Genomic DNA, 12,050 nt, shown 5'->3' with positions numbered 1-12,050 from the left:
CTAAACTTTTTCTGTTCCAGAAATGGCGTGAGCTGTTTTGGAGGAAACGGTCTACAGAAATAATATCTTCCTAATGACGTTAATGAAGTAAACTTTACGTGCTCGAGAGTTTTATTACCATTTGTGTCAGCTTAAAAAATGAAGTATTACAGATCCTACAGTCTGCACACACACACACAGGCAGATACAATTACAGACGCATACTTCAGACTTAATACACTAAACTTAAAGAAAGAACAGCATGAGGGACTATCAGCGAAAAAAAGAAGATAGATTGGTGATGGTATAGATATTGGCTGTAGAATAAAAAAGCTTTTTGGAAAACAGCCAGCCCTGCAAATTTAAGCAAGGCTGATGGAATTTGCTTTGGCCTGACAGTAATGTTACGTTTATGTCAGGCCCTCCATTTAAATCACCACCATAACAGAATCCCTTGACACAGAGAGATTTTAATTAAAAAACTGCGTGAGAGAAAGGGGGAGATAAATGCAGAGAGAGCATGACAAAGAAGAGAGGAAGAAGAAAGGATGGGAGGGAGGGATGGAGGATTAGATGAGAAGAAATGATGCGGAGAGCCGAGTAGTTCGCCTCTAAAGTGAGGACGAATAGTGGGGTGTGTGATTAAATGAGTGAGATAAGAACTCATTCCATCAGAAAAGCTCAGTGCGTCTTCACTTTTCTTACTTCTGCCTTTATTTTTCCCAGGTTTTGCTTGTGTTTCTGCCTCCTCCCGTTTCCTCTCGTTCTTTGTCACGCTCACTGATTGATTATTCTTTTTTTTTTTTTTTTTAAGGCCTGGCTCACTACCAATCACAACAGAAAACACAGCAAAAGTGCACACATGCAAAAAAAATGCTGAAACACACACACAAAGACATGCACACGGAGGGGGGGGGTTGCATCAATTTGAATGATGCATGCAAAGACTGCAATAATCTATGTATGCACAAGCGCTCAATTTTAAGTAATGGCCACGCAAAGACCAACTGTCAACTGTTGGACCACTGGAGCGCGCGTCCTCCACTGGTGAAAGATAACAGTGACAGAAACTCTTATTAAGATGACAATTTCTCTACCAATCCACTCGGGCATCAACTCGTGATTAAAAAGCTCTGAGAAATTGTCCAAATTGCAGATGACTGCATTGCCTCTTTTGCAAAAACGTACCAAAACGGGGGCGACTCGCTTGAATGTGTGAAAAAAAATAAAATAAAAAAAATCTATTGTGAATAAAATGGCAATACTTCAGAGGTTTGATTGAAAGAATCAAGCCAAAGTAAACAAGAAAAAAAAAAACTGTTAACACATGACTCACACTTGGAAGATAATGAGCAATATGTGGCGGGTGGAGAGTCACTTCACATGAATGTTTCTTCTTTCTCCAAATCGCTTGCATCTGATTTGCATGGACGCAGTGACTGGAGAACATGGTATGCAGATGAGAAGTCGCAGAGCAACTGAGCGGACGCTATCTTAAGCCACCCTGAGGGTGTCCCCACTTCATAATAGATATCAGGCACTCGGGCCGCAGTTCCACATAATGTCAGGGGGCAATTTTGTTGTGACAGATATTGTAATTCCGGCGGCCTTCAGATGAAAAATATTATCATTCTGATGTCAAGACAGAGCTTTGCAGTTTGACAAGTGGAAACGGATACTTTCCCCATCTTTTAACATTCTTTTGTGCTGCTATTAAAGTGCACCATTTCTTTTTGCGCAAATCAATTAAGACATATATAGTAGTTTATAATAGCGTCTACATTTTACCTCTTGTCTACAACAGCGTCACATTATATTAGCTGTGCAGATAAAATCTGGGAAGGATTTATAGCCGCGGTGTGTGTGCAGAAACTGCTTGGATCTGGCGTTGAGTGCTCAGTTCAGAGTATTAATATGGATGTTAGACGTCCTGTAGACGTAATCGTCTGGGACACTTGAAGGCCGATTGCCTCTCCACCCTCCTCTGACTCTGATGATACAGCTGACTTTAAGTTTAATGGAACACCCAGCAGAGCATTGTGCGTTAGATTTATCTGTAACAGCTATGTTGAGGTCTGTGGACACGGTGGAAACGAGGTGCTGGTGTTCAGAGTGTAAAAAATGAAAGGAAACGGTGACTGAAGTTTACGACGTTTAACAGGCAATTATTTCTAAAATACTTATAACATTCTATGATTTAGTATCTGTGTTTGATTACAGACAACAAAATGTGTCCAATGATGCAAATGCACTAGTATGCACTAGTGATTAGTGACTTCAGGGACACAGTAAATTCTGCAGCCTTCAGTATAGTTTTGATGCTTTTTTTATACAAGAGGAGGCTTTTTGTTTGGTTTTTTTGACAAAGTGAGTCAGCATGCTGCAATTTTTTTGCATGCATGTTGTGTCTGGTCTGTTAATTCCACTAAAACAATGTGAAACCCAATGGACACATTCGATGCAAGGTCCTGTGGGCTGAATCGGACTAGTTTGGCCCACAGGCTGTATGTCTGACATGCCTGATGGAGGGGAGATTTTCTGAGGATACAGCTTCGCCTTAGTATCAACCAAACGAAATTGAAAACCTACAACCAAAGAATTGTGACACACCCTGACTAACCCTTCATGTTTGGTATATATCAGCTCCCAATGGCTGCTTCCAGCCGGATACAGCTCCAATCATCGAAAACTTGTTTCTTGAACAACTGAGATTTCAAGCAATTGAGGGAAGTTGTCATGTTAAAATGTACTAAAATCTGCATGAGACATAGAATGAAGGAAAAAAAGAGGTCAACAAAGTGTTCCTAATATTGTGGCTTAAGATTCGCCTCTTACATGTGCTGCTCAGCTCGGTTTCAATATGTTCTTCAACGTCCCAAGTATTCAGTGGAATAATTCAAAACTACCCACAGGTATCCTCTAACTAATTTACTCTCCGTCTCATACACACAAACACAAACACAAACACAAACACACACACACAATCTGAGACACACACACATCTTAATGAGGGTGCCATCAGGGTCTGGCTGTGTGAGCTTGTTCTAATTGTCTCATCTTTCGAGGTGGCACATTCTTGGGCCGAGGCTTAATTTCACACCCAATCCACCCCTCACACCGCTGTTATTTACACCCTAACCCCATCAGCACCGCGCACACATGCAAATACCCTGGACTCACCCCTCCACGAGCACTGGCGTGCCCTCGCCGTCACCCCTCTCTCACAACCTGCGTCGTTTTGCTCTCTCTGTGTGTCCTCTCGCTCCCTACTTTTCGTCCCATCACCCAACAGCAGCCACGCTCTGCTCATGCTAAATTAATTGGCGAGCTGCTGTCATGCATTACCAGCTGCATTAGAAACAAGCTTCCTCTGATCTTGTTATTCTGTTTGTGAACCACAATGTGAATGCTTTTTTTTCTCCCTCTCTCTCGAAACAGCTCGCCACCAAGTACATGAGACCCCCCCAACAGCACTGACTCATTAAAAGGTCTTTCAAACAAAGATATTAACTAGCTGGTAACACAGAAACATTCCTCATGCATGTATTACTCTTGCAATGTGATACAAAAAAAAAAAAAAAAAGTAAAGTACCACTTTATCTCAAAATGGTTTGAATCCATCCTTTCAAATAGACAGGAATGACCCAAAAACCTGCAACTATAGTCTCCTTTTTTCAAAGAATGCTTCATTAGATGCCTGAAATAAGGTTTAGGCTTAATATGTTCTGTTAAAACATACTAAAATGAGACACTTAAAAGGCCCAATCTGTCAATTTCTTAAGATTATGTCAGGTCATGCAAAGATACAAAACTTGACAAAATAATAATATTCCAATAATCAAATCTTTCCATTGAAAGTCAAACTGAAATTATTTCACAACCTGAAATCTGCATTTAATGAATTTTAGAGACTTGGACAAACTGCAGTCATTATAATATAAGAAGAAGTTACTACTGCTAATAAAAAAGTTCAACTAAACAAAGCAACAATACACAGATAACTTAAATTAAGCAGTACTCCAATCTGTGACAAATATGTCCCACTGCGACTTACAAAAGACAAGTTTTTCATTTAAATTTTCCAAAAAACAACTAATGTCACACCTCAACTGAGCCACAGTTTCGATGCCAACAGGAAAGATTCAGCATCATCAGTCTGTGTCCAGGTGTCTGCTGTCATACTGCACATCTCACACATTTCAGTGGATGAAAAACTGGAAATTAAAGATCTGAAAAGAAAAAGAAAACGCGATTCCTTGGATTAATTCATTGCTTCTTGCCCCATTTCCACGATCTTGGCTATTGTATGATAGCTTGTAGAAAACGATTCTTAAATAATCTATAAGGATGAAATCGCCTGTGCAAAAAAAAAAAAAAAAAAAAACATCTAACACCCGCGGTGCATCGTTTTCTATAGTTTTGAAAAGTCCGGCTCCGGCTTTCCGAAATCGATGCGAGATGCAAACAGGAACAATCGACTGAATACGCAGAAGAAGTTAAATGGCTGCAAGAGGAGCGCTGCATCACCTTCAGGTACTTTCAGTTTAATCAGTCAGAGTTTGACAAACCCATTATGTTTGTGTTTCTCACAATGGCCCTCACATCACAGCCTCCTTGCTCTCGTTGTTGTCTATGTGCCTCGTTGGACGTATTACAGCGTCTTCCTGCTCAGTATGAAACAGATTGTCCCCCACACACACACGCTCCCCGTGTGCCTCGCTCTCTCTCTCTCTCTCTCTCTCTCCACATATCACAGGTACTGACAGTACGTGGATGAGGTCCCTCGGGGAGGCATTAGCTCCCTATTGGGAGTCCTCCTGCTAAACTTCTGCCCAGCATTTTTCCCTAACACAGCCCAATCAATAACTTTTAATATTATCAAGTGGAGAACAGAGTCCCAGCAAAACGGCTGCGGGAGTCTCTGGGATGGACCGAGACTGAGGGCCTCCTGTAGGCGGCAGGTAGGGCTAGTTTTGCTTTAGCGGGGCCACTGAAGCGGGATGAGCATCAGCCATGAAATTTCAACCGGAGCCGGCCCCGTAGACGTGGCCTCGCCATCCAGATCCGGCCGGCAGAAAAAAAAAAAAATTAAATCCATGATCAGAGACGGTTGAGGGTCACTGCCCACATTCGCTCATTTCATCTGTGCAACGTCACAAACAGGCTTTTAGATCCTTTGTTTGTTTTTGTGAGTATCTCCATCCAGTCTCGTGGCTGTATCGTACTCCAGTACAACACTGTATCAAAGAATCTCTTTTCTGGTATACACTGATTTATTGTCCGGCGCAGCTTTCATAATGGGAAAGAAAAAACGTAGGTTAGTGGTGCCGTGATGAAGTAAAAGAAGTTTAGAATGCATTACTTAGTTGCAGCTCCCGCACAACAGCACATAAATCACATCTCGTAGTGGAGCATTAATCACACACAAGGACGGAGGTGCTGTTATTCCCAATTAAAGCCGAATCAGAAGAGATGCCCTCAAACGCAGGACGACAGAATTTCCAAAGTCACGTCTGACCTGTATCGAGTCTGCGAACGGCGCGATTTGATTGTAAATCAAAGTTCTTCTGTTTCGCTCTGAGCGCCGTTAATGTATGGATTTCCCCCGTCTCGCTGCTCTTCCAAGCCCAAGTGTACGAAAGACAAAACGTGTTTGGTTTATCATTCAGCTGCAACCCTCTTTTCTCTCAACTACACGGCAAAACACCCCGGCAGTCTGCATTGTTCCGTGAGCGTGAGTGTTTCCTGTCAATCACGGCCGCGTGAAGATGCTGACCCGTGGCATTCGCACACCGAAACAAATCACTCACCCGCTCCCGCAAACACAACCTTTAGGTGAGGTCAGAAAACGAGCCGGCCGAAGCGGAGCACGAGAGCTGCTTTAACAGGGAGCTGCATTAAAAAAATCACACAAAATCCACATTATGTATGTAAATATTATCCTAATCAATTAACAAATGGAAAAGGAATAATTAATCAGAAGTTCAGACGAGATAAACCTTTGAATTTGAGGCTCTGCTGCCCTCTTTGATAATAAAGTGTTTTGTCATCATGCCAAGATATGAGAAGCTCTTCAAGGCTGTCGAAATGAAGTGTGCAGATGTCTTTAAGTCTGACAAGTGATTTAAAATGATCTCCAAATTATTTGAAATAAATGACTTAACAGTGAGGAAAATGATCTGTAATTGGTAGCAGATTTCAAATCGACGCTGCTCGACTGCCCCGGCGCATTAAAGCCAGAGAGCAGGCCACTGAAAGACGTCGGACAAGAGGTACTGAAGATGGATGAATCCATGCTTGCTTGTAATTACTGAAATATTTGAATTTCTTTTTTTTTTTTTTCAGGAGTTCCTGGTATGCTTGCCCTGATAATTGTGCAATATCACTGTGAACATACACTTTGATACTAATGTTTTTAGAAGCTATCAACAGATTCTGAGTTCTTCAAAACTTCCTGTTGCATCAAAAGTTCTAATCAGGACGGCTCAGTGGAGCAGTGGTTTGCATCCTTGCCTCACAATGACGGGTCTCTTTCCAAGTAACTTTGAAGCTGTTTAAAATTTAAACCACTTGCAGATCATTTTGGTCAAAGGTGAATCATTCACTAAGAATTATTAGATTTTTTTTGGAGACGGTTCAAATCACTTTATGGGCTCAAAGACATTCACAGCCCTTTTTTTTTTTTTTATAAAGGTCCCGGGGGTGCTTTTGAATCTTGACATGATGATAGAAACTCAATCTTAATCATAAAGGGAAAAGAAGCATCCAAAAATCAGCAATTTAAAAAAGACAGGCTCCACCTGTCACTTTATGACCAAGTAACAATCATTTACAACTAATCTGAAACCTCCGACTTAAATTTGATGGCTGTTAATGTGAGTTATCTGCAGGGGCTTTTAAAGTATGCTGTCCATACGTCGTCGCTTTAGGGCAACATTTTTGCTGTACGGCTGGAGTCGATTGCATCTGGCAATGAGCTCAGGCAGGGTACGACCTGGACAACCAGTCCATCAGGACAAAGAGTAGCTGTGTTCACATGGACACAAAGAATTCTGAATCACAAAGAAAGTCTGATCAGAAAGGATAGTACTCATGTTAACACATCTAGAAATAGATTCTAGTCCGACTTTGGTGTCACGGTTTCAACAGAACCACCACAAACTAAATTATTCAAATCATTAGTGGCGGGTTTGCGGGTGAAAATGGATGTGGGATCCTGTGTGCATGTCACAAACAACCATCGTCCCAGTGTAAAGCATCATGGGATTGATCCACTGGTTTTCAGCATAATAACTACCCAACGCTACGACGCAAGTTGGAAATTGCAAAGCAGGCTGTACCTTATCACTTTTAAAATGAAAATGCAAATGTTATGAGTTATTTATGGACATCATCCAATTTAACGTAATGTGTGTTAGCTGCAGGGTTGTGCTTTATTATTTTAATGTGAACTCAGGATAACTAAAAGCCTATATGTCAATTTTATGTGTTACTTGTATCATAATGTCCATTCATTATTTCACATTTTTGCACATGACTGAATATATTAAACACACACACACACACACACACACACACACACACACACACACACACACACACACACACACACAGAGTCAACAGTGGAAAGCACACTCATGTTTCCATGCACACAAGTATGGAAATATGAATTAAAATCACAGTGTGAGATGAAAGAGACGGCAGCTGGTGTCCTAAAAAACAACTGGAAGTTGGTTATTGGAGCCTCCTCCACTGATTTGACCTGCATTTAAACTGCACTCCCTCTGCGAGTCATAACTCAGTCAAATCTGGACACAAACACGACGGGGCTGGCTGCAACATGACAGAGTTTGACTTTTTTAAGTCATTAAAAATGAGAAAATTGCCCGCACCAATCACTATTTTTTTTTTCTTTTTTCTTTCCGGACCACAAGATGACGTCTGCACGTTGCACATTTTGCTCAAACTGCAGTCAGAGTTTGAACTGATATAAAACAGAACGTGAAGCTTCAACCAACAACACGTTGCCGATTAAAGTTGTGAAATCGACTCATTCCGGTCCATCCAGAGTCCTGGAGCACAAACACTGACAGCACCTGAAGCCTCCTCGCAGCGGCATCTGAAGTGTTGCCAGGAAATAACAGATGCCACCAAAGCAAATGTTGGAAGTGCAGCGCTCAGCTAATGATTGGATCTGCGGGCCGTTTTCCAGGTGACTTATGTTACTCCTCCACTGCTGGAGACAAGGATGAGTGAAGCGCTATCGACCTGCTGTTTTTCAACCGTATCGATCCAACCACACAGATCTGAGCCGTGTTTTCAGGTCAAGCTTAAGTATGACAGCTCACAATCCAAATCTAATTAATGTAAACACATATAAAAACATCACTCGGAGAGCTGTGTGCACCCTGTGTGACCACACTTCCATATCTCACCAGTTTATTCAATTACGAGATAATCGAACAACCCTGACGCCGGGGAATGAACAATAAGATTGGAATTCATTACATAGAGAAATATGCCAGGGTTAGTTTACAATGCCTGGAAAAGTTTCCCCAAATAAGACTGACTTGTTGAATTAATGAGATGTGCCCACACACTGCTGTGTAATTCTGCATGCGCTGACAAAACAAAATAGACAGCAGCACGGGCACATCAGAAGTCATTGTCTTCTTGAGAAAACACACAGCTGCGCTCTTTCCATCCCTCCACAAAAACAACGACCAAAAAAAAAACAATAAACAACCCTACTTCCTCACTCTCCATCTCTCACTCTCCCCGTGTTCTTGTCTTCATCAAAAGCCTCCCAACGCCCAGCATCTTGAATTTGCTCTAATTTAGGAAGAAAAGGGGGGAAAAAAACAAACCTCTCCACTCTTCAATAAAAATGCACAAAACAAGAGTGATGTCAATTATGATTATTCTCCCAAAATAAACACCAAGGCCTATTCAGCAAAGGAGCACAACAGCAGATTATAAGAGGAAGACAGACATACATGAGAAGCACTTGTTTATCTCGTTCCAGAACAGAAATCTGCCATAATTGCATTATGTACATCAGCATATTTTATTTCACCACTGAAAGACTGTCGGCTGGAAATGTGGTGGAATATTTGTACGCTGGGTAAAACTGAGGACCATTGTTGGTTGTGGCATGTTGCAAAGTAGAAAGATACTGTAATCACATTACTTTTGTCGGTAACAGCGCGATGTGACACATTCCTGTTGTGAACAATTATATCACTACCTTGCATGATGAAGGATTTTCGCTTATTATCACATCAACTACATTTTCCTGCTAATTTGTGTAAGAACGATTTGATGTCTTGTCTAAGCACAAGAATTTGCGCATGAAACTTAACGGTGAAGATTATTTCTGATTTGCTGAGCAAAACGGTGAAAACTGCACACAGTTAAGCTTCGTTCCACATATTTTTTTGCTTTGTTTCAACTTTTTTTTTTGCAAAATACTTTAATAAGGAGCGCAAAGGCAGAGAAGCCTTTGTTTGTCCTTATTAAGGAAGGTTTTTCTGCTGATTGGTGAGCATTTGGATGGTTTGATAGTTTACTATTCGCCTGTAATTATGCATTTGTGCATGTCGGATGTTGCAGAGTGACACAAAACAAATCATACCGCACGACCTGCCATTCCTTTTTTGAAAAAGCACCAAATAATGTATGATAAAATAGTTTTTTGGAGTCACTGCAGAAAGTGTGATGATTACGTGGGCTTTCACAGTCCAAACCTGAATCTGTTGAGTGACTGAAAAGCCACGCTGCACTTCATTAACAGCACCGAGTGGTGTCGTTATAATGAGGGGCCAGTATCCCATTTAGGTTAGATACACAAAAGGTTGGAGATAAAGCTTTTAAAAAACTCATGAGACATTATTATTCTAATATGTTCTCATTTTAGCCATTAATCCTGTCCTTGCTTTTTATAAGCAGTTTATATAAGCGCACAAAGCAGGCAGTCTTGAATAATAGGCCTAATAAACTAATAATCCTTAAATGTACAAGTGAATGCTTCATCCCACCCCCCCCCCCCCCCCCCCCCCCCCCCCACCCCCCTTCTTTCAATAGGAATGGCCGGGTGGTCTTGTTAATGAGATTCACCCTCCTTAGTAATTCATCTCCTGTACGTGGTAATGTTTCATGACGTCAGGCGATAGTAGAAAATCTGCAGCATCAGCATGAGCCAGAGCAGCTGTGTGACTTTCAGCAAAAAGACAGAGGGGCCGGGGAAGAGGCGCCTCCTCACAAAGCAGCGCCATCGCCCTGCTGCTGGCTGAGGCAGCGAGCAGCTTGAAGTAGCAGGAGGACGCGTGTACGGGCACAATTTGTAGTGTCCTCACACGGTGCACACAGTTCATCAAAATCACCGCCGCTCCCCGCCTCCAACCACCGGCGCCCATCAAGAACAGGAAGGCATTTGGTTTCTTCTCACTCATGCTCCTCGGCACCGAGGCTCAGTATCTTAAACGTCATGGCTGATTAATAGCGCATGAGGAGCGAAGGATGGGGGGAATAAAACAGTTATTGTCGAGGGAGAGAGAGAGAGAGAGAGAGAGAGAGAGAGAGAGAGAGAGAGAGAGAGAGAGAGAGAGAGAGAGGAGCAGAATACTAGAAAAAAGTCTGCCAACAGCCTAAGACAGAAAAAGCTCAGCAGTGAGGCATTAGAAGAGAAGACTGAATGAGGAAACGATGAAATCCGCTGATATGATAATGACCTCTCATGGGCCCTTGTGGCAAATACATTTGCTTTGTGTAATTTGGTCCTTGGACAGAGGAAGAATTATGTCTTCTTTTATCTTATCACACAAAACATACTGTCCCCGCTTCCTCCCTCTTCACTCACACAGCGTGACAACGTCCAAACGGCCGCGCACTATACCGCCACAAAAATCTTATTCAACAAATCCTTTAATTGCCTGATCAATGCCTGTAGAGTCATGCAAATGAAGCCGATAGTCGATACGGGCCGGGGGTTGGGTTGAGCGTCCACGCACTGACAAACGCCATTGATCAAAGTGCACACTGCGGATTAAACCGTTCGTCTGCACGCTCCACCTTGAACCTGTATCCTGACCTTAAAGCAAAGCCCGAGATACAAAACAAGGGGGTGAAAAAAAAAAAAAGCCTGCAAAAGTTTCATAACATCCATCACTGGGCTTTAGGAAAGGCGTACGATTATGGAAGCACAAACACGCACATTTGAGATAAGATGGGTTGTTTCGGCCGGGCGACACGAGAAAACTGAGAAGAGCTCGGGCTGCAAAGAGGCCCCATGCATCAATATTGTCTTACCTTGTGTTTTGCCAGCCAAAGTCTCATCCCAGCGTCTCAGAAGTAGCATGATGGTGCGGCCTGGGACTCCTCTCTCCCTCTCATAGCCTCAGACTAAGGGAGGCCAAACTGGAATCAATACGAGAGAAAACACAATATGACTATAGAGTTTCTAACAGTATTCGAAAAAATCCAACACAAACAATGACACTTTTCTTGTGGTTCAAATAGTTGCACAAGAGTTTCCTTTTTGTGGCAGGAGATACAACTAATCACTTGGATTTGCACCACCTGTCAACATCATTCACCAATTAATAGAAAGATGACTTTAATTAACTCCCAAACAGAGAACGAGGTGGTCATGGGAGTAAAGCAGCCCCTCATCATTTTCAGGTGTCATTCCACTGGCAGGTTTGTTTGCTCTAACCAGCTGCACTTTATCAAACAAATGTGTTTTAGTCGCCGTGATTAATTGAATTACACCTCTCTACCAGGACACCTCATTAGCTGTGCGGGGTTTGTTGAAGCAAATACAGATGTTCAGGAATGGAGGGGCAAGTTTTTTAAAAAAATGGGGTGAACGTCGGCGAGCATTTATCTGGTGTCTGCATCATCGATTGTGAAACGAGGAGCCGGCACGAGGGACTCACAGCGGTTTTTGGGTAAAAAAATCCTTGCCGGGTCAGGAGGGTAAAGCAGCAATTTCAAGGTAATTGTACTCCACAGGAGCAGCTTCACTTCTGTTCCCCCGAAAAGATGTTTGCAGTCGCTTGTTTTTCTGACGT

The 12,050-nt window shown here is 42.2% G+C and overlaps 1 protein-coding gene across 1 annotated transcript in view; it reads right to left on the bottom strand.

Moving 5' to 3' along the window:
* The window catches only part of grin2ba (glutamate receptor, ionotropic, N-methyl D-aspartate 2B-a), a gene marked incomplete at both ends in the record, with an annotated part of 139,291 nt that extends 127,978 nt beyond the window's left edge, over positions 1–11,313 (bottom strand). The window contains 1 exon segment of the mRNA XM_080487578.1: positions 11,287–11,313. Coding sequence (XP_080343704.1) covers positions 11,287–11,313 — 27 coding nt within the window.
* Positions 11,314–12,050: the final 737 nt, after the last annotated feature.

The sequence above is a fragment of the Lipophrys pholis genome (assembly GCF_963383615.2).
Source record: "Lipophrys pholis genome assembly, chromosome: 19".
NCBI lineage: Eukaryota > Metazoa > Chordata > Actinopteri > Blenniiformes > Blenniidae > Lipophrys > Lipophrys pholis.
The sequence above is the reverse complement of the archived record's forward strand: the minus strand, read 5'-3'. Positions and strand labels throughout refer to the sequence as shown.